Source organism: Falco cherrug, chromosome 1 (genome assembly GCF_023634085.1).
Source record: "Falco cherrug isolate bFalChe1 chromosome 1, bFalChe1.pri, whole genome shotgun sequence".
Taxonomy (NCBI): Eukaryota; Metazoa; Chordata; class Aves; order Falconiformes; family Falconidae; genus Falco; species Falco cherrug.
Genome location: NC_073697.1, coordinates 23,777,327 through 23,795,793, shown reverse-complemented (window position 1 = coordinate 23,795,793; position 18,467 = coordinate 23,777,327). Strand labels below are relative to the sequence as shown.

General features: G+C 42.1%; 1 protein-coding gene across 15 annotated transcripts in view; it reads left to right on the top strand.

Moving 5' to 3' along the window:
* The window catches only part of WRN (WRN RecQ like helicase), a 47,257-nt gene that overhangs the window by 1,819 nt on the left and 26,971 nt on the right, over nt 1-18,467 (top strand). For 8 of the 15 annotated variants that reach the window (XR_003558443.2, XM_055708795.1, XM_055708801.1 and 5 more), the window contains 14 exons: nt 64-171; nt 1,853-1,968; nt 2,364-2,411; nt 3,971-4,116; nt 6,872-7,020; nt 9,217-9,366; nt 11,257-11,329; nt 12,247-12,358; nt 12,926-13,337; nt 13,983-14,063; nt 15,278-15,419; nt 16,644-16,719; nt 17,712-17,779; nt 18,151-18,259. Coding sequence is in view for 14 of the 15 variants with exons in the window: in XM_055708795.1 (XP_055564770.1) it covers nt 85-171; nt 1,853-1,968; nt 2,364-2,411; nt 3,971-4,116; nt 6,872-7,020; nt 9,217-9,366; nt 11,257-11,329; nt 12,247-12,358; nt 12,926-13,337; nt 13,983-14,063; nt 15,278-15,419; nt 16,644-16,719; nt 17,712-17,779; nt 18,151-18,259 (1,769 nt within the window). In the remaining variant the exon portion in view is untranslated. Of the gene's footprint in view, nt 1-63; nt 172-1,852; nt 1,969-2,363; nt 2,412-3,970; nt 4,117-4,620; nt 4,836-6,871; nt 7,021-9,216; nt 9,367-11,256; nt 11,330-12,246; nt 12,359-12,925; nt 13,338-13,982; nt 14,064-15,277; nt 15,420-16,643; nt 16,720-17,711; nt 17,780-18,150; nt 18,260-18,467 lie in introns of those variants that run through there. The other 7 variants (XM_027799720.2, XM_027799713.2, XM_027799712.2 and 4 more) reach the window with 5 other exon arrangements.

Below are 18,467 nucleotides of genomic sequence, written 5' to 3'. Positions count from 1 at the left end.
GCCTCTATACAAGCTGACTGTTCTTTCTTTCTTTTTTTTTTTTATATTATGTAAATGTAACAGAAGTGTGGAAAAACGAATAAAATGGATTTGCTAACTTCTAGTCTGCAGAATAAATATCCTCAGTGGATGCTTACGCAAAACCAAGGGGGAGCTGGGGGTGATAAAAAGGTATGTGATCACACAAGGGGACTTAGTTGCAGGCTGCATAATAAAACAACATTGGACTGCATACTTGTAGTTAAACTTGTGCTTCTGGTAGTTGTATACATTTACAGCTGTGTTATCCTATGAGCTGTCATTAAATTTAGTACTCTTGTGTTTGTACTGGTTGAACTAGCGTGTTAAAGTCACTTAACTAAAAATACCGTCTATTGGCCAAAGGTTGCTGCTGTTATCTCGATAGAGATTTCTTCCTGACAATCTTGAATTTCAGTGGCAAAACCAGCAAGTATAAGGGAGCTTTTGATGTGTTACTGACACCGTATTGTGGGCTGTACATCATCAAGGACTGGGGATTTTTCATATGTGTAATTTGAGAGTTCAGAATGTAGCCTGACAGGGGAGTTGATTCTGGTAAGGCCCTCTGGCTTTCTGCTTTTGTACATCTTCAGTATTTCAGAAGGTTTTGCAGCTCAGAGGTATCAGAAGAATTAATTTATCAAGATTATGTCAACTTCTGGCGTTCCAAAAACATTAATGTGTCCTTGGAAGGTTTTTGCTTGCATACATGAGCAGTTTCAGTATAAAATTTCTCCCTTGAAAGGGACTCCCCATAACATCTGAAACTGTTTTAACAATCAGAAAACTAATTAATGAATGAAAAGCAGAAGACTCTCTTCAGCAGTTTTCCTTCTATATAGTGAGAGCAAGAAATTAGTAGCATGGATATTAAGAAATGTCCTTATTAAAACCAACATGAATTTAATTTGCTGTGGTACAGCCTGGGTACTGTGGCACCCTGCCTCAACAAGCCCTTTTGAGGGAGGGTTTTGATTAAACTTTCACCCTTCATTAACTGGAGGAAACGTTTTGTTGTGCCAACATGAAATCAGCAGTATCTTTGTTTCAGAATCTCCCCCTTCGAGGCAACTTACTGTTTCTGAAACTGAGTGAAGAGCTGTTTTGTGTATTGTGGCCTCTTTGAATTGACAAGGCAGTTTTGTGCTTCAAGTGTTACTGTGTGATACTTAACTGTATTTGCTATTACTGGCATCATAGCTTACTTGAACGTGTTTAACCAGCCTGAAGGTTTTTCAGGCAAGTCAATGTAATCAGAAGTTCGGCAGTTCAAGTAAGTTTCTCATCCAGTAACTCTTAGTAAAGATCCTTTAGAAAGGGAGGAAAAAATGCCAACTATAATGTTATGTTTTACCTTATGTGCTTAAAGCTTCAATTTTTAGACCAAAAAGTTGATGGAAGATATCGGTCTTTTAAATGTTGCACGTAGTTTTAAGTCAGTGGAGTTTTAGATGCTGTCAAAAATGACTTTTTTTTTTTTTCCCCTGACCTTGTTCTTGGGAAGCAACTCAATCTCTTTGATGGGAAGAATCCAACTAAACTGAGATGAAAACTCAGCTTGTGTGACTTCAGTTTGAGTGCTTGGAGTTAAGCAGAGAAATTGGGGCACGAGCCCGAATGTTTTTATAAAGGAGGGTGTCACCCTGTTGCTGGCTGACAGTGATAGTAGCCCTGCTTGTGGAGCACAGTTCTGCTGCAAGGTTTCAGTAACTGCCAGAGCCAGCGGGGATAATCTGTTAAAGCGGTGCGCAGCAGTTGTCCTGCTGATGCATCTCTGTGGCAGGATTAGGTGTGGCTGGTAACAGAGCCTCTTCCAAATGTCATTTGACAGAAGTCTGTTGTTCAGAGGAGCGTTTTGGAAGATGGACTGCCATTCTTAGAGTTCTGCGGCTTTATTGTTTACAGCTACGAAGCCAGTGACTGTTCCCTTCTCTCAGAAGATATCAGGTAATAGCTCTTACTTATATTTTTTCTTCTTTTTTGAGTCCCTTTTCCTTTTTTAAAAAGGTCTTGGCTCTTCTCTGACTTCTCCTGGCTGATTGTTTGATGTGTCCAGAGGACAGTTCAGACAGATAACATCTGGTCACGTTAGCTGTCTTATGTGTGCCAAATGTGTCTTACTGATTGCAAGTCCAAACTGAACCTATTCCTTGTGGTGGTGAACTATCTCGGTGAGAGAGATCCCTGGCTGTATATAGTGTGTGATGGTTTAAAAATACCTCTCAGCTGTGCTGTGCTGTTACAGCTTTCCCATTTGGTCTTTTTATGGGAGATGCTACCACCGAACCTTGCAGTCCCTTTAAGCAGAAGCAGTTCTAATGCAGGTTCTTTGCCCTTCACAGCATGGATGATTCCATGAACTTCAGTGACTTCACAGGGAAGTATGAGCTGTAAGAAATCAAATATATCTGTTAATTCATAACTGGGGACTGTATGAAGAAAAGGTAGTAAATTCATGATGCAAACAGATAATTATTTTTCTCCCCTTTTTGCATAGCAGAGCTCATGCTGCTGCTGGGGGGGGCGGGGGGGGGGGGCGGGAAATACTATACAAAACTTTCAGTGCAGTGGAATAGATAAAGAACAAGCTTCCAAGGGAATATTTGTACCTGGTGCTCTCCTGAGCCTTGTGTGTTGGTTTTGTGTGGTGAGGTTTTGGTCGGGGGTGGGGGGGCTGCAGGGGTGACTTCTGTGAGAACCCGCTAAAGCTTCCCCTGTGTCCGATGGAGCCAATGCCAGCCAGCTCTAAGAGAGACCTGCTGCTCACCATGGCTGAGCCCATCAGCAGCTGTGGTAGCAACTCTGGGATAAGGTATTTAAGAAGGGGAAAGAAGAAAACCTGTGCAATCGAAGCTAGAGGGAGGAGTGAGAATGTGAGAAACAGCCCTGCAGACACCCAGGCCAGTGATGGAAGGCAGGAGGTGCTCCTGGTGCTGGAGCAGAGACTCCCCAGCAGCCTGAGGTGAAGCCCACAGTGAGCCAGGCTGCTACCCCCAGCCCATGGAGGTGAACAGTGGGACAGATCCCCACCTGCAGCCTGGGGAGGACCCCATGCTAGAGCAGGTGGGTGCCCGAAGGAGGCTGTGACCCTGTGGGAAGCCTGTGCTGGACCAGGCCCCTGGCAGGGCCTGTGGCCCCATGGAGAGGAGCCCAGGCAGGAGCAGGGTTGCTGTCAGGGCTGGTGACCCCCTGAGGGACCCAGGCTGGAGCAGGCTGTTCCTGAAGGACTGCAGCCTGTGGGAGGGACCCATGCTGGAGCAGTTTGTGGAGGACTGTCTCCCATAGGAGAGGCCCTGTGCTGGAGCAGGGGAGGCCTGTGAGGAGTCCTCCCCTTGAGGAGGAAGGAGCAGCAGGAGACAACATGCAATGAACTGACTGCAACCCCCATCCCTGTCCCCCTGTGCTGCTGGATGGGGAGGAGGGAGAGAAAACTGGGAGTGAAGTTAAGCCCAGGAAGAAGGGAAGAGTGGAGGGAATGTGTTTTTAAGACTAGGTTTTATTTCTCATTGTCCTACCCTGATTTTTTTGTAATAAATGAAGCTAATTTCCCCAAGTAGAGTGTTTTACCAGTGATAGTGAGTGATCTCCCTGTCCTTATCTTGACCTGTTTTTTCTCACCTGTCCAGCTGAGGAAGGGGGGTTGATAGAGGGGCTTTGGTGGGCACCTGGTCTCCAGCCAGGGTTAACCCACCACAGCTTGCTCTACTACTGCTTGTGTGCAGTAAGGTCTGCTGAGGTTTGAAGGGCTTCTTGTAGCTTTTGGAACCAGCAGGAATTTCACCTCCTTATGGTCTTGATTTTAAAATGGTTTCTGTATCCCTTACGTGTAAAAGGAAGGATGCGCTGACTGTGATTCTCTTAATTGCCTTTATGTAAGATGACTTAAGCCTGGTATTTTAAATCCTGGTAGAAGAACAGTCAAATGTGAAGAATATCTGTTTCTTTTCAGGCAGAGTTTGTCAGATGGGGCTGCTGTTGGATTTGATATTGAATGGCCACCATCATACGCCAAAGGAAAAATGGCAAAAATAGCTGTAATCCAGATATGTGTAACTGAGGAGAAGTGTTATTTGTTCCATGTTTCTTCAATGTCAGGTACCGTACTTCCTCTCTTATTAGTTAGGGCATGAGTTACCTTCTGTTTCTGGTGATTAATTTTGAACTTTAGGCCTTGAGCAATAGCTGGTATTTCATACTATGTTGAATAGTAAAAACCCATCCTTGTCCTCTTTCCGACCTATAATCAAGGGATATATTCTGAGTATTGCCTATGCATATCAAGGGAATCTTAGCCCAAGTCCTGCCCTGTGTGCTGGCATATGGCATTTTAGGTTCTGAACGGGGGGCGGGGGGGGGGGGGGGGGGGAGCGGAAATCTTGAGGATTATTTTTCTCTCTGGGAAAGAAAATTTTAATTCAGTTTTAAAAATTCAATTCCCTGCTCGTGTAATGAGCTTTCTGTTTAGTGCCAAAACCAACGAACCTAAATTTAGCAGGCTGTGTTTCTTGTTAATTTGGCTATAATAACAAAACCCCTCAAAAATGATGGCTGTTGTGCAGTTTGTTCCTAATACCTGCATTTTGTGACACTGGTTTTCAGAAAGAATACTGGATACCTGGTGTGATGCAGCTGTGGGGAGAGAAGGAGTTGTGCTCAACAGAGACTGAATTCATTATGGATGTGAATAAAAGCTTCTAAATAGGGAACACAGGAATGAGGGAAGGAGGCTGCAGTTTTATAACCTTTGGTTTGAATGTTAGATTGAAGCTATGCCTGTGAGATGTCTCTGATTTCCCTGGGGTGTGCATGCTGAGGTATAACAGCGATAAGTTTTAATGTTGGTGCTCAATCCTTTGTCATTTATAGCAAATGGGGTGGAAAATTTAATTGCTGGAGGCTATTCAATTCAGGAGGCAGAAAGGTACAACTGCACAAAAGAAAAGGATTTGAGGAAAGGAAGCTAAGGGAAGGAGTCATAAAGAGCTGAAATGCTTTTAATTCTGAAAGTGAAGATGTTTGATGCTGAGTACAGTTGCATGTGGGCTACTTCATGTTACAGCAGAAGATGGTGTTTCCTCCCAAATAATTTTCTAAAATTTCTGTTCTTCTCAATGGGAGATGCGATTTGAGTGAGACGACAACTTTTTTGCAGGAACCACAGCCAATTTCTGCTTATGCAAAATAAATTTGATCTACAGGAATAGAGATGTTGGCAGAATTATCCAGTTGGATAAGACAATTTTTTGAGGCAAAAGAATAATGCTTTCTTCTGCAGGAGCAAGCGTGGAGAGTTCTTGGACTATGTATAAAGGACAGAAGTTACATATATCTATCAGGGAGATTCTTGAATAATTTCCCACTTTTTTTTTTCTTTACAGACTTCTAAGAAAAGGTGGCTTGTTTCTTGGGTTGTAGCCTCTATACAGTCTTGACCTTGGATGTTTTTAGTTCATATGGTCACTTTTCTAGAACTGGAGGAAGTGAAACAGAAGTCCTCTACTGGGAAATTCTTGTCCTTGAAGGTTTTTGTGACAATATTCTTAGGTGAAAATCCCTTGTGAAGTCAGCTGTGTACATTGCAGGCATTTACTCGGCTCAACTGTATCTCCTCTACAGAGGTCTCTCCATATTATATTATGGCTGAGGTGCTTTGTCTGCACCTCACAGCACAAGGCTACTGCAGTTTCGTGGATTTTTAACAGTAATTTTCTAATGCTTTGCCTGGGACCTGCAACTTCATAATCCACAACACAGCTGGTTGTGGCTGTAGTTGCAAAATTGTCCATGTAGTATGTCGGTGGTAGCCATAAAAGTGTGGAGATAGTCGTGTAAAAATAAAATCAGTGATGCAAAGTGGTGGATGAAATATAGAAATAAATATTACAGTAGTGAAAAGGTGAAATTGGAAATCAGAACCAAGCCAGATACTATGTGGTTTTAGGTACTAAAATGACACTTGAGACTAATTCAGGGTATCCAGCTGTGGGGTCCTGAAAGTAGGTATTTATATGAGATGCTCTGAATCTTAAATGGAAGCAAACACAGAGGGGAGAAAAAAGCTGCTTTCATTCAAGTGTGAAGCTTCTGCGGCTGTTCCTTCCTGTAGAAAACCTGATATGAAAGTTGCATGCTCTTATTCAGTCCTATAAATGTGAAAATACCCTTTGATCCAGGATTGCTGTGCCATCAGGTTGGGATAAATCAAAATACATTACCTAGCAGATGTCTAAATCCTGAAGTATTTTCTTTTCTTACTTACAAGACTGACTTGTCTGGGCTTGGCAGAGGATCTGGTTGGCTAAGTCGGTTTTCCAAACGCTATTGTTGGACCAGCCCAGCGTTAACACTGAGTATGCCTTCACAGAATCTTGTTTTCTGGGTGATTCCCTGTGTTTGTGGCTTAAACTGTTTACTGGGAATGTGAAATAGCAAAACCTGGGAAGGAATAAAGTGGAAAATACTGCATTTGGTTTCATGAGCATCCAATTCTGAGAATTAAAATACCTTTTTCAGTTAGAGGTTGCCTTTTCAGTATTTGATTTAACAATCAGCAAGACAAATGAAATAGGGTTGTTTACTTTCTTTACTTGATTTGTTTTCAGATGCAGCATGAATTTTTGTTTCAAATATTTCATTCCTGCTTGTTTGCAGATGACATGTTACAAGCAGTTGGTATTTCCAGTGATTCCAGAGTACAAACAGTGACATAAACAGAGCAACAGTGGGGAATTTTCCTTTAAAAGCACAGGTTTTTGCGGATGGCATTTGTGCTAGGATTTTGTCATTTCCATTAGACTTTCTGGCATCTTCCAGTATTTAGTTTCTCATGTTTGGGCTTAATCTATTTTAGGTTTTCCCAAGGGACTCAAAAGACTGCTCGAAGATGAAACAATTAAAAAAGTTGGCGTAGGAATTGAGGGAGATCAATGGAAGCTGATGAGTGACTTTGAAATCAAACTGAAGAGCTTTGTGGAGCTGGCTGACGTTGCTAATGAGAAAGTAAAACTTAAAACCTTTTTGTTGTGGGAGGGAATCTTGTTATTGTGCTACACAGAAGGAGGCTTCCTTGTCTTCATAGGAGCTCGATTCTGATAGCAAATGTACTCTGTAGAATAAAGCAGAGATGTATTGTAACTTCTTAAAAAAGCTTAACTCTCGAAGTCTGCAGCACTAAGTACCATCTTTCAGTGAGCTGGCTCTTAATGAATGTTTGTCCCCTTCTGAGTCTGTTCTCCTCTTGCATTTACCAGGTATGGCTTTTTAATTCAGCTGCAGGTGTGTTTTCTTTACTACTTAGTGATGGAAACTGCCAAACTGTGTCAAGTAAGGCTTCTACTGGCAACGGTGCACTTCTCACAGCAATGGCTGAACCATTAAAATAAGATGCCAGAAACGCTGCAGAGACAGTGGGAGGACTGATGCCCTTTGAAAGGAGGCAGCCCTCCTGCAATGGCTTGCTTGGTGCTGGGAGGAAGCAATTGCCACATGATCTGAAGCTGCAGATCTATCTTTTTCTGTCACTCTGAAGCTGGTGTTGCCTCTGTCGCATGGATGCAGTTTCCAGTGCCTGATGACCCACTGTTTAGAAGTAGTGTTGCATTTGGCACACCTTGAGCTTCAGTTTAGTTGGATTCTAGTTAGATGTTATTTGCGGTACAGATTTATGCCATCTTATTAGGGAAAAGAGTAAAAGGTTTATTACCTTCCATATGAGCCTGCCATTCTTATTTTTAGTGTGTCCCTTAAAGCTTTTCTGTCTTATTGTATATTCAAGGCTTTTCCTTACCTGCACTCAGCATCTCCATGCACTTCTCTTTCCTTCTATGCATTTTTTTGTTTGGTAGGATAATAGCAACAATTGTGCCTTCCTGGCAGAGAACAGATTTTTGCCCTGAATAATACTACTTGAACCTTTGTCTGTTCCGTCCTTTCTGTACCCTGTGTAATTAAATCGTTGTGGGGGAGAGGGGAGCGTGATGTATCATCAGCATTTGGGGCAGTGCTCTCCATATGAACCCGCTTGAAGTTTCAGTTCCTAGTGGGTTGGAAGCTGTACAAATTAAGCTGTTTCTTTTCAGATCTGGAGTTTCCTCAGTTTGCCCCCCCCCCCCCCTTTTTTTTTTTTTATTCCAGTATCAGACTTCAGGATAACTTGTTATGAAGATGAGCATCGTGATCTCCAATAGCAGCTTTAAAGTTTTCTGCTAGAGAGAAAACAAACCAAAAATAAACTTGAAAGTGAATCTTGGGAGAGCAAAGAATAGGGTTATACATATTGGCACAATACGAGGGGGAGGGCTGGGGGAAAACTAAAACGAACAGTTGGTACACTTTTTTTTTTATACCATATTTAAGGGGATGAGCTGATAATGCTGCACTGCCACTGTTAGACTTGACACTGCTGCCTGTTTTGCAAGTGCTTGCAAGTTGGAATAGCAGAAGGCTGCATCTGTGAGTCTTGGCTCCTTGGGGTCTGAAGGGAAGCTTCCCAAACTGATGGAGACAATAGCATGTAGGAACTGTGACTGACAAGTATGATTACAAAAGCAAGTGAAAACAGCAGTGTGGCAGGGTGACTTTTAGTCTTCTGATGAACTGCTTCCCAGCACACTGAGCAGTGTCACGGTCGGTAGCTGCACTCTTTGGTTGTGCTTGGTTCTGGACTTGCAAAAGGTGACAGAACACTTACAGGCAGGCTTCAATATTCCTGTGTTTATATTTAAATTCCTGGTGCTTAAGCTTCTCTAATTAGGAAGGCAAATGGTAGAAAAATCCTGGAGGGGAGAGGGGTTGCTGTTTAAGTCTGACTTCTTTTAATCAAACTGGAGACTACGTTGCGCAGATTTCCTGGTTTTGGTAGGGTGACAACAGCACCTCACGTTGTGTGGACTCACCTGGCCCTAATGCCATCTTTCCAGCTTGACAATGTACGTATGGCCTCTAACTATTAATACAGTTTCAGGGCAGGGAAGTACAGCTTCCAAATGGCCAAACTATCTTTTAATATGATGAGAGCAGAATTAGGCCTGAAGAACAGTTACTGCTTTGAGAAAATAGTTTGTTCTGACTAACCCAGAGCTCCTTGTTGCTAATGAGGGATTAAGTATGCTTTGCCACTTCCAGGAATGTTTTCTGTCAGGTCCAGTGGCTTTCCCCTTTAAACAAGCCTGCTGTTCTGTGTTTTTCTTCCCCCAGCTGAAGTGTAAGGAGGTATGGAGTCTAAATGGTCTGGTAAAACACCTTTTTGGCAAGCAGCTTTTGAAGGATAAGTCTGTTCGCTGTAGTAACTGGGAAGAGTTTCCACTCAGTGAGGAGCAAAAATTGTATGCAGCCACAGATGCCTATGTAAGTACAAGAAGAGATCACCACTCCATCGGTATCAATAAATTTCTTCTCTAATATGCTGTTAACAGCTGGTTTCATGTCTTCGTGCTACAGAACATAATGTAGGAAGACTCTGAGGCCCACTATGGATGTGGGATGCTTAAAGGTGGAAATGCCACTGAGTAGGTTGCTGTTCGATTCCTTTTCTGTCTTAAGTTTTGAAACCACAGTGTTCACCCAGAGCTACATATCTCCTCTGTTGAAGATAGTACTGTTTGTACCTGACTTGTACCTGTCATCTTGCTGGGATCACTTGAAGAGGATGTTGTGATTATTTCACGTAGAAAATTGAATGTTGATGGGAGAAAGAAACCCCATTCTACAGCAGCCTTGAGCCTCCCATGAGGTTCTTAACTCTGAATGTTTCACGGTGTTGTGAGATTTGCCTTTTTATTGAAGTCTGTGCAGAAAGCAGAGCTCCTGGAAGTTCTGTCATTCTCGGAACGTGCCAAGTAACACAGGTGCCAGCAAGCATGCCTGAGGAGTGTCTGTCCATTTGGACTCCCTTCAAGTTCTTGCCTCAGGGAAGTGAGTTCTGATGGAGCAGTTGGGTGAATTTTATATCTGTATGGAGGAAGCCAAAACTCTTGCAGCATGGTTATCCCACAGAGCTGTGATGTGGCTGGTGTGTATTTAAGTACAGTGATTGCTTACAGAATTGAAGAGTAGGTAACTTTTTTGGTTCCCTTGGCTGCAGGTTTAACTGTAGCTTCTTAGTGCTTTTGGATGTGCTTTCTGCTGAGGTTTTTGGTCATTTTTCTTGAGCTGCTTATGAACCAAAATCCTGCTAAATATAATGTGAGAAAATTCATAAGCAAGTCTGAAGAAATACAGACTTTTCCAGTGGCTAATACAGCAGTACTAGTGGTATTGATTACCAAGAAGAGTAGTTTAGTAGCATGTGAATTTTTGTAGCTCTGTAACTTTTTACCTTTTTTGCGAGTGTACCTTTCATACAGTTCTGTGAGTGGATTTACCAATAAGCTGCTGGGTGCTGCCTGCTCCCCAGATAAAAGTTGTTCTTTGTGGCAGCAAAATAAAAATTCCCTTGGGCTTTTATTCCTGTATCAAGGTTAGATAGAGGAAGAGAAGTGGGACAGGGGTGTTGTCTTTTCTGACTTGGGAAATGCTGCATACTTTTTCTAGTTGAGTTAAATGTTAAACTGTGGAGGGTTTGGCACCTGTTAAGATCCAAACCAGTAAGGAACAGAACTTTTATTTTTGGTGCCTGGTGCAGCTGCTGTAGCCAGCTTTTTCCAGGCAGTGCCTCTTTGCTGCTACGCTCTGTTCACCTGGCCTGTGTGTTGGAGCCTCGCAGGAAAACACAAGGGAGTATCTTGTTTCTTTCTTTCCTTTTAGATGCTTTTGCTAACATATGTAGTCTAATTAGCACATTCCTGGCTTTAGGCTGCATTTTCCTGTTAGAACCTATTATTCATATCAAGGGAAATATTAAACACACAGAATCTATCTTAGGAGGTTCAGAGCTATTCTCTTGGAGCGCTACATAAAATCTGAATGAGGTGGAGCAGATGGTGAGACTGGGGGTGGAGTGCTTGGGGCACTCTGTATGCAGCTAACTTCATAGATTCCCAGCGCAGCTGTCTTTGTTATATAAGAGTATCCACCACAGTGTGGACCCTGAGTCAGGACTTTGCATTCTGTAAGACATAACCTGGTTGTGATGAAGGATGCATTTAAGGTAGACCACTGACTGTTGTATGGCGTGGGCCAACCACTCTGAATTTGATGTTAATAATGTATTCATGCTGTAGTTTGCTGTGTTGTTTTATGTAGTCTTGAAGATAGTGTTTATCTGCAGAGTACTAATTTTTTTCCTTTCTTTGGCAGGCTGGCTTCATCATATATCAAAAACTGAAAAATATGAGTAACAGCGACCAGAAATTATTTGGTGTAAAACTAGGTAAATCATACATTCAAGCACAAGGAATTTATTCAATGTACAATTGAATATTCTATTTCCCAGCAGTTATTTCATAGCTTCTTTGTCCGGATTGTCTGGCTTCTTGGTGTGATTAGAGATCACTTCCAGAGAGAGCAGACTGTAAAGACTCTTTAGTGTCCTGGGTTACTGTATTGTGTAACTAATTTCCATAGCGATACAGGAATGCAGTCTTGGTATGATGTTTGTTTCTGCTGTATAAAGAGAGCAAATTCCTGCTCTCGTTCCAGTTTGTTTATGGAAACACTTAGGTGAGTTAATGTCAATTCTGCTGATGCAGGGACAAAAATCTAGTTTAAGAAGTAGTAAGACCACAAAAAATACATGTTGTGAAGTGATGTTTTTCTTAAGGCATATAAGCAGGACCCAAATTTAGAGCAGCTTAGCATTATTTATGTGATTAGGTTTGTTTAGTTCTGTGCTTCATAAGAAAAGTTAAGTATTGCACGTAGCTTATGGTTAAAAAAAGAGGTGAGATGTGAATTTTGTACTGGCTGAAGTTTACTTCTGTATCCAAGACAGAAGTGGGAATACTGTCCTCTTAATGAGGTGGATTTATTTTTATTTTTTTTGGCTTTGATTTCGTCAGCATAGCTGTGTTAGCAGCTTTTTTTCTGGAAGCTGGAAGGTATGCTGGGGAAGGATCACTTCATAATAGTCCTGTTCTGTATACTTTTTCCCCAGGCATGTGTAAAAGATGCAGAGGTGAACTAGATGGAAGCTTGGCCTGATTTCATGTACTTGACTTTTAAGCACTGGAAAAGGCTGTCTTATCAGCTGTAGATCTTGTAGATAGGCAGTTACTTGAATGGAACTTATTTGCGTATAGATGTTAGACATGATTTATTGTGAAATAACTCTGATGGCACTTGTTTCAGATGGCATGTTGTCAGAGGGTGTGAAGGAACGCTTGACTTCACTAGCTGAAGAGATAACGGACCTGGCTTCTCACATCCCTGACTCTTCTGGACAACTGGAGAATTTGCAGAGGTTAGATTTTTGCTGGTCTGTTTCTGCCTCCAAGATCGCTGTTTGCTCTTGATCCCTGAGGTCCCACGCAACAAAATACATGCTAACAGCAGTCTGTTACCTGTTGTGTCCTTTTCCAAGAAAAGAAAGCACAGTACACTTAATGCTGGAGTATTATCTTTGTACAAAGAACATAAGTTTGGTCTAATTGCAATGGGTTGGACACTGAACTTTGCTGAATCTGTTTCTTGTTGCTGAAATGCACAGCAAGGCTGCCTTTCATAAATAGCCAGGACTCATCGTTAATTACTAGAAGTCTGGAGACTTGATACAAGTGTGGGGACAATACCAAAAACAGTGTTTTCAGAGAGGCTTTGTAGGTTTTCCTCATAGTAAAGAAATTTAATTTTCTTCTCCCAGAAGTGGAATACCAATTGCATATGGGTGATGAACTTTATAGTTGAAGCTTTGGACAAACTCAGTCTGGAGAAACAGACTACTTTAGAACCATCAGTTCTACTTGTGACTAAGGTGGATGTAGCAACTGGCTTTATCATTTTGGTTTAACTTTCTTGTTTTACCTTCTAGGGCTGCAGAAATCCTAGCTGACATATCGGCAAATGTAAAGGCATTAAGAAGCACACTGTTTGGTTCAGGCTTTCCGTCTGTACTGGAGAAGAGCTGTGGTGCAACTCCCGCAAATCTTGAAGCAAAGTCACCAAATGTTGAAGCAGAAAAAGTTGAAAAGCCTGCATTTGCTAAACAACTTGAAGTTGACTTCACCTGCTCTGATGCTACACTTGCTGGCCTCTGGGAGGGAGATGTGAATGAAGAAGAGGCAGAGAGCGGTAATGCTGTTGTGGAAGATGGGGCTGCAGCAGCCAGCTCAATGAGCAAGGCAGATGGAGATGAATTCATGTCACTAGACATTACTGAGCAAGAACTTCAGATCTTGGAATGTCAGGCTGCAGGAGAATTGGTCAGTGAAGCTGCACCTGAGGTACTGAGAAAAGCCTTTGTTAATCATGGGTGCTTAGAGGTAGTGATCTCATCCCTAATTTCCCCTAGGACTTTAAAGTTCTGCCGCTGAGAGAATATTAAGGTGGGCTGGAAGAAGGGCTCAGAGTCTGGGAAGTATATGTGGTGGTAGTCAGGTACTGAGCTGCTCTTTAGTCATGTGGCTGGAAGGATTACTACTGAATACAGAAGCTCTAGATAGTCTGACTAGGTTTCCTTTTGGTTGCTAATACCTTACCAAAGAACTTAGTGCAGTATGGGGACCAATTCTGCACTCGCGTCTCCAACTTGGTCATGATAAAAAGCAGATCTTTTTCTAAGGGAACTGTAAATAGCAGTCCTAGTGACTGCTGAATGTGGATTGATGCCTTTTGAATCAGATTATAATTTCCTTATGTTCATGTGTTTCACACAGCTGGTGATACTCCTTTTTGTCTCTCACAACAGGGCCTTGTGTTCTAACGTTTCTTTCTGATAGTCTTTTTAACAGACTTCAGAGCTGAATTTTGAGCTTAGTTACTTCTGGTAAGAAGTAAAAGCATGCAGAAATGGTTCATAGTATGTACTGAAGGCTGGAAGGTGGTGGGTAAAATAGAAATAACTTTGCTGATAAGAACTTTTTTCTTAGGAGGCATGCTCTACAGACAACGAACAGAATATTTCCTGTGTCATTGAAAGTGATGAAGAACTGGAAATGGAGATGCTTAAAGTGAGTGCTTGGGTTTTTTTATTAAGGGGGTTTTTTTGGTAATGATGATGCTCTTGGGTCCCAATGGAGCACAGCATAGTTGAGGGGAAGGAGTATGAAAGAAAACGGTGTTGCTTACTGAAGGTGGACAGGAGACAGAAAAATGTGTGGATACCTAAAGAATTCAATTTAATAGTTTCAGACTTCAATGCTGCTTGCATCCTACCACATTGTTATTATCCCAGCTTGGATTTGATCCACCTGCTTACTGCAGTTGTGTAGATTATCATTCATAAACAGCTGGGCTCCAAGTGTTGTGCGTTCAAACCCTTGTCCAAGGGCTTGAGCTGACAGGGCAGTTTGTGTGCTGCAGGTTCTGCTGACCTGGGCTGTAGGTCGGATTGCTTTGTAGCCATGTTTTGCAGGCCTCTAAGTTTCTACGGCTATAACTTTTCTTGAAAAGAAGGACTCGAGTGTTGAGCTTTTTTCCTGATCCCCCAGTGCTACATATTCGGTCACTTCACTTGAAATACAGTTCCACCAAAGGTAGTCACAAGTGTTTGTTTGCTTGCACACATATGAAGGTTGTGTAGCTTATAGCTGAGTAGGAAGCAAGACTTAAAGGTCTGGGGGGAAAAAAGCTGAATTTTCTCATAGGGAAGGACCAGGTCTCTTCTGGATGGTTCTCAGTGCTGCATGTCAATAAATGCAATTTTGGTCAGAAAAGCTCACTTGAGAAGAGGGGGTTTAGTTGGTGTTCCTCTGAGCACCATGTTTTCAAACCAACGAGTGTAGCATGATGTTTGTTGGGATGCCATCTTTTCTGTTGGTTTTTTTTTTGTGGCTAGCCTCCCAAGTCACTTCTCAGTGAAACTTGTGCCTTTGTCTAGTTGAAAGTAAAAAAAACAAACAAAAAACACCAAACAAAAACAACAACAAAAAAAACCCAACAACCACCACAAAACCCCAACTATTGGTTTTAAAATAAATATCTTCAAAATTTCAAAGATCTTTTTGCAAAGAAAAAACACAACTGTTGTGATGCTACCCAGGAAATGGCTCTTGGAATTTGAATGCTACTGACTGCTGTGCTTTTCTTTGTGCTGTGTGCCTATAGATCTGAGTTACGGCATAAGTAAATTAAAAGTCATATGTTCCCATATCACATTACTTCAGACATAGCGTTTTATCTACTGTTTTATGCTCTGAAATAACTTTTTCTCCCAATTTCTCAGTCTTTAAAAGATGTAGACTATTCTGAAGGAGCTTTAACTGAAAGAGAGTCCAATAAAGCCAGGAAAACTCCTGACGCAGAACTGAACGTTGCACCAGATGATGATGAAGATGAAGGCATTGAGGAGGAAGAGGAATGTTTGGGTATGTTTGAAATCATAGTGCATGGTTAACTGTTTATAGAAGCAGATGTTGGAAGTACAGTGACATTTTGTGCTTGGTTTCTTGAAGCAGAAAGTCAAAGCTCATCTGGGTTTTCAAAGGAGTACTTGTCTATGTGTCAAGATGAAAATGTAAAGGTGTCCTTGGCAAAACATAGTTGACTCCTGCCACTATCAGTAGTCGTTATGTATGCTTAATGGGACTAAAGCTGCTCTGGGGCTGTGGAGATAATGCAGAATTGAGGGTAGCTCTTCAGAACACAGCAGGGGAGATGGTGGAACCTCCACTATGTGCTCTTGTTCTGTTGTCCTGCTACTACTGCTCTGTGGCAGAGTTCTTAAAAAATTGTGGCTTAGGGGTGATCTTGACCCTAATGCTTTGGAGCTGGCCCTGTGGGGGCAAATCAAATGGGGAATAGAGACCGAAATGTGAGGTGAAATACATCTTGGCTTGCTTGGGCCATCACTGTGTGGAAGCTTCCTACCCTGGTTGTTGAAGTTACACTGTGGACCTTGTCACTGAAAGTAACATCAGCTAGGAGAAGAGCTGCTTGCTCCTTCCCAGCAGAATGTGGGCTGCTAGACAGGGACAGAGGAGCAAATTGCTTCTTTGTTTGGTTCATCTCTCTCAACAGTAGCCAGGCAGGCTATTACAGGGAATATGTGCTTGTCCAACAGACAAAAACTAGGTGGAAGCATCATACTGTGGAGTGTTAATTAGAAATCTCAACAGATGTTGAACATGTTTCTTCAGTGTTCAAAGTGAGATCAGGATCCCCTTGTAGGTCACTTCTGGGCCATGACTTCGTTGGCTGTTTGCAGTGTTGGGCATTGATTGGTGTAACTTCAGTAGGGTCTTTAAAGGCAGGCTGAGCAAAACATCTCTGGTACCTTGTGTGAGCGTGTAGCAAATAATGCAGCTATGCATTACAATATCTGTTGCTTTAGTATCTCATTAATCAAGCCATATGTTCCCATCACGCAAGGTGTCTGAGCAGCCTGCTTGCTATTTTAATCCTTTATTGTAGCCTGTAAATATCTTCAGAGTCTGTTTCTCTTCCCTGGAGTTGCCCTAATCCTAGGCCCTGGGCATCGCTAACCACGAGCAGACTTTGTCAAGACTGTTAGTGCTTTGTCATCCTAAAATTTAATCAGAGATGAGTTTTGGTTTTTGGGTTTTTTTTCTCCTCTCTCTCTCCCACTAAAGATCCATTGCTGCCAGTGCCTAGTGAAAGCCACATCACATGTCTGAAGACTTATTTTGGGCATTCTTCTTTTAAACCGTAAGTATGTTTTTCTGTTGAAATGTACACTCCAGAATTCATCATCTTTCCCCTATTTCAATTCTGATATTTTTTTTTGTTACTGTTTACTGCCAGAACTAACAATCTAGGACCTAGATTGTTAAATCCCTAGGAAAAGAGATCTTTGCCACAATAAGATGTCAGAATAAAAGTTATGGAGTGCTAACTACAATGCTGTACTCTCACAGTGGAGTATGAGTTTCTTGACTCTTCTGATGGCTTACCTCCTGTGTTTGAGGCTTTGTTGTATCGGGTCTAGTTCAAGTGTGTTAAACAGTGAGCAACAAGCTGCACAGATGTTAATATGTGTGATAAATCTGGTTATTCTTTGTTGTGTGGCTCTAGAAAGGAGGGACAGGCTTCTGTCTGTGTGGCATGATCTCAGCACAGTATGTGCTTATGTACTTGAGCATTGTTGTTGCATTTCTTAAGTTCAGTGGAAATGAGATGAAATACTCCTGGATGACTGGCAGTGAAATGCTTTCTGTGCAAGGCACAGCCTGAGCAACACTTTGCGGGGGAAGCCTGTTTTACTGGATTAAAATGTTTTGTAAACTCTTGGAAAATGGGGATGGGGGGATTTTTTTTAACTGACTGCAGTTATTTACATGTGATACCACAGAAAGATGAAAGCTGGCAAAATCAAGGTCCTGTTAACAATCTGGCATTGAAGATAACTGTAGTTTTCAGTGTTTGTGGATCAGTTACTAACATGAGATGCAGTTTTTGTGATCTTCTGTGAATAACTGCATCAAATGTTGCTTGCCTCACTCCACTAAGAGTAACTCCACTAACACTGGTGGGACTACCTGCAGTAGCTGCAATGTCTGAGTGGTTGCAGTGTGCAAAAACACTCAAGGCAGCCAGAAGTGTTTCTTTAACCTGAAATGCAACTGAATATGTGGTTTCACAAAACTTACATGTTATGCGTGGTAGCGAGAATAAAATATTTCCCTTGGTTTAATCTAAAGGGTCCAGTGGAAAGTGATAAATTCTCTTTTAGAAGACAGAAGAGATAATCTTGTTGTCATGGCAACTGGTAAGTTACCTTTACATCTTAAGTAGCAGCAAAAAATCCTTTCCTTTTTGGGGAGAGTAGGATTCAAACTTGGAGACTGTCCATGTGGCTCACATGAGCAGGGTGCCCTGATTGAGACTTCAGTCTTAGCCAGCTATGCTGGCTACTTGTGTGTCTGTCCTAGCCTTTGTCACTGACCTTGGTGTAGTGAGGGGTAGCAAATGGATGCTGAGCATACTTACCTTGCATCTTTGTTCCTCTACTACAAAAACAAATGTCACTTGGGGGGGGGGGGGTGTGTGTGCTTAACAAGGTGTTAAACCATCCTCTGTAGCTGTAGTTATAGCTGCATAGAAAGCGTGATGTTTCACTTCTGCCTTTTTCCCTTTAAGGCTATGGAAAAAGCTTGTGCTACCAGTTTCCTCCTGTTTACACTGGATCTACAGGAATTGTCATCTGTCCCCTTATTTCCTTGATGGAGGACCAGGTGCTGCAGCTGACGTAAGTAATGCAGTAGTAACAAGCTGCTGCTGTATTGCCTGTGGAAACCCACGGATTCTGCTTGTGGCATTTCCTGGTGTTTAAGGTTGCAGCTTTGTACAGCAAGCTGTTTGCATGTCGGCTGTAAAGCATATGTTTCTCAAGGAACACATGCAAATTGCGTAAATAGGCTAAGGTCACTGGATTTGTCAATTATGTGAACTGTAGG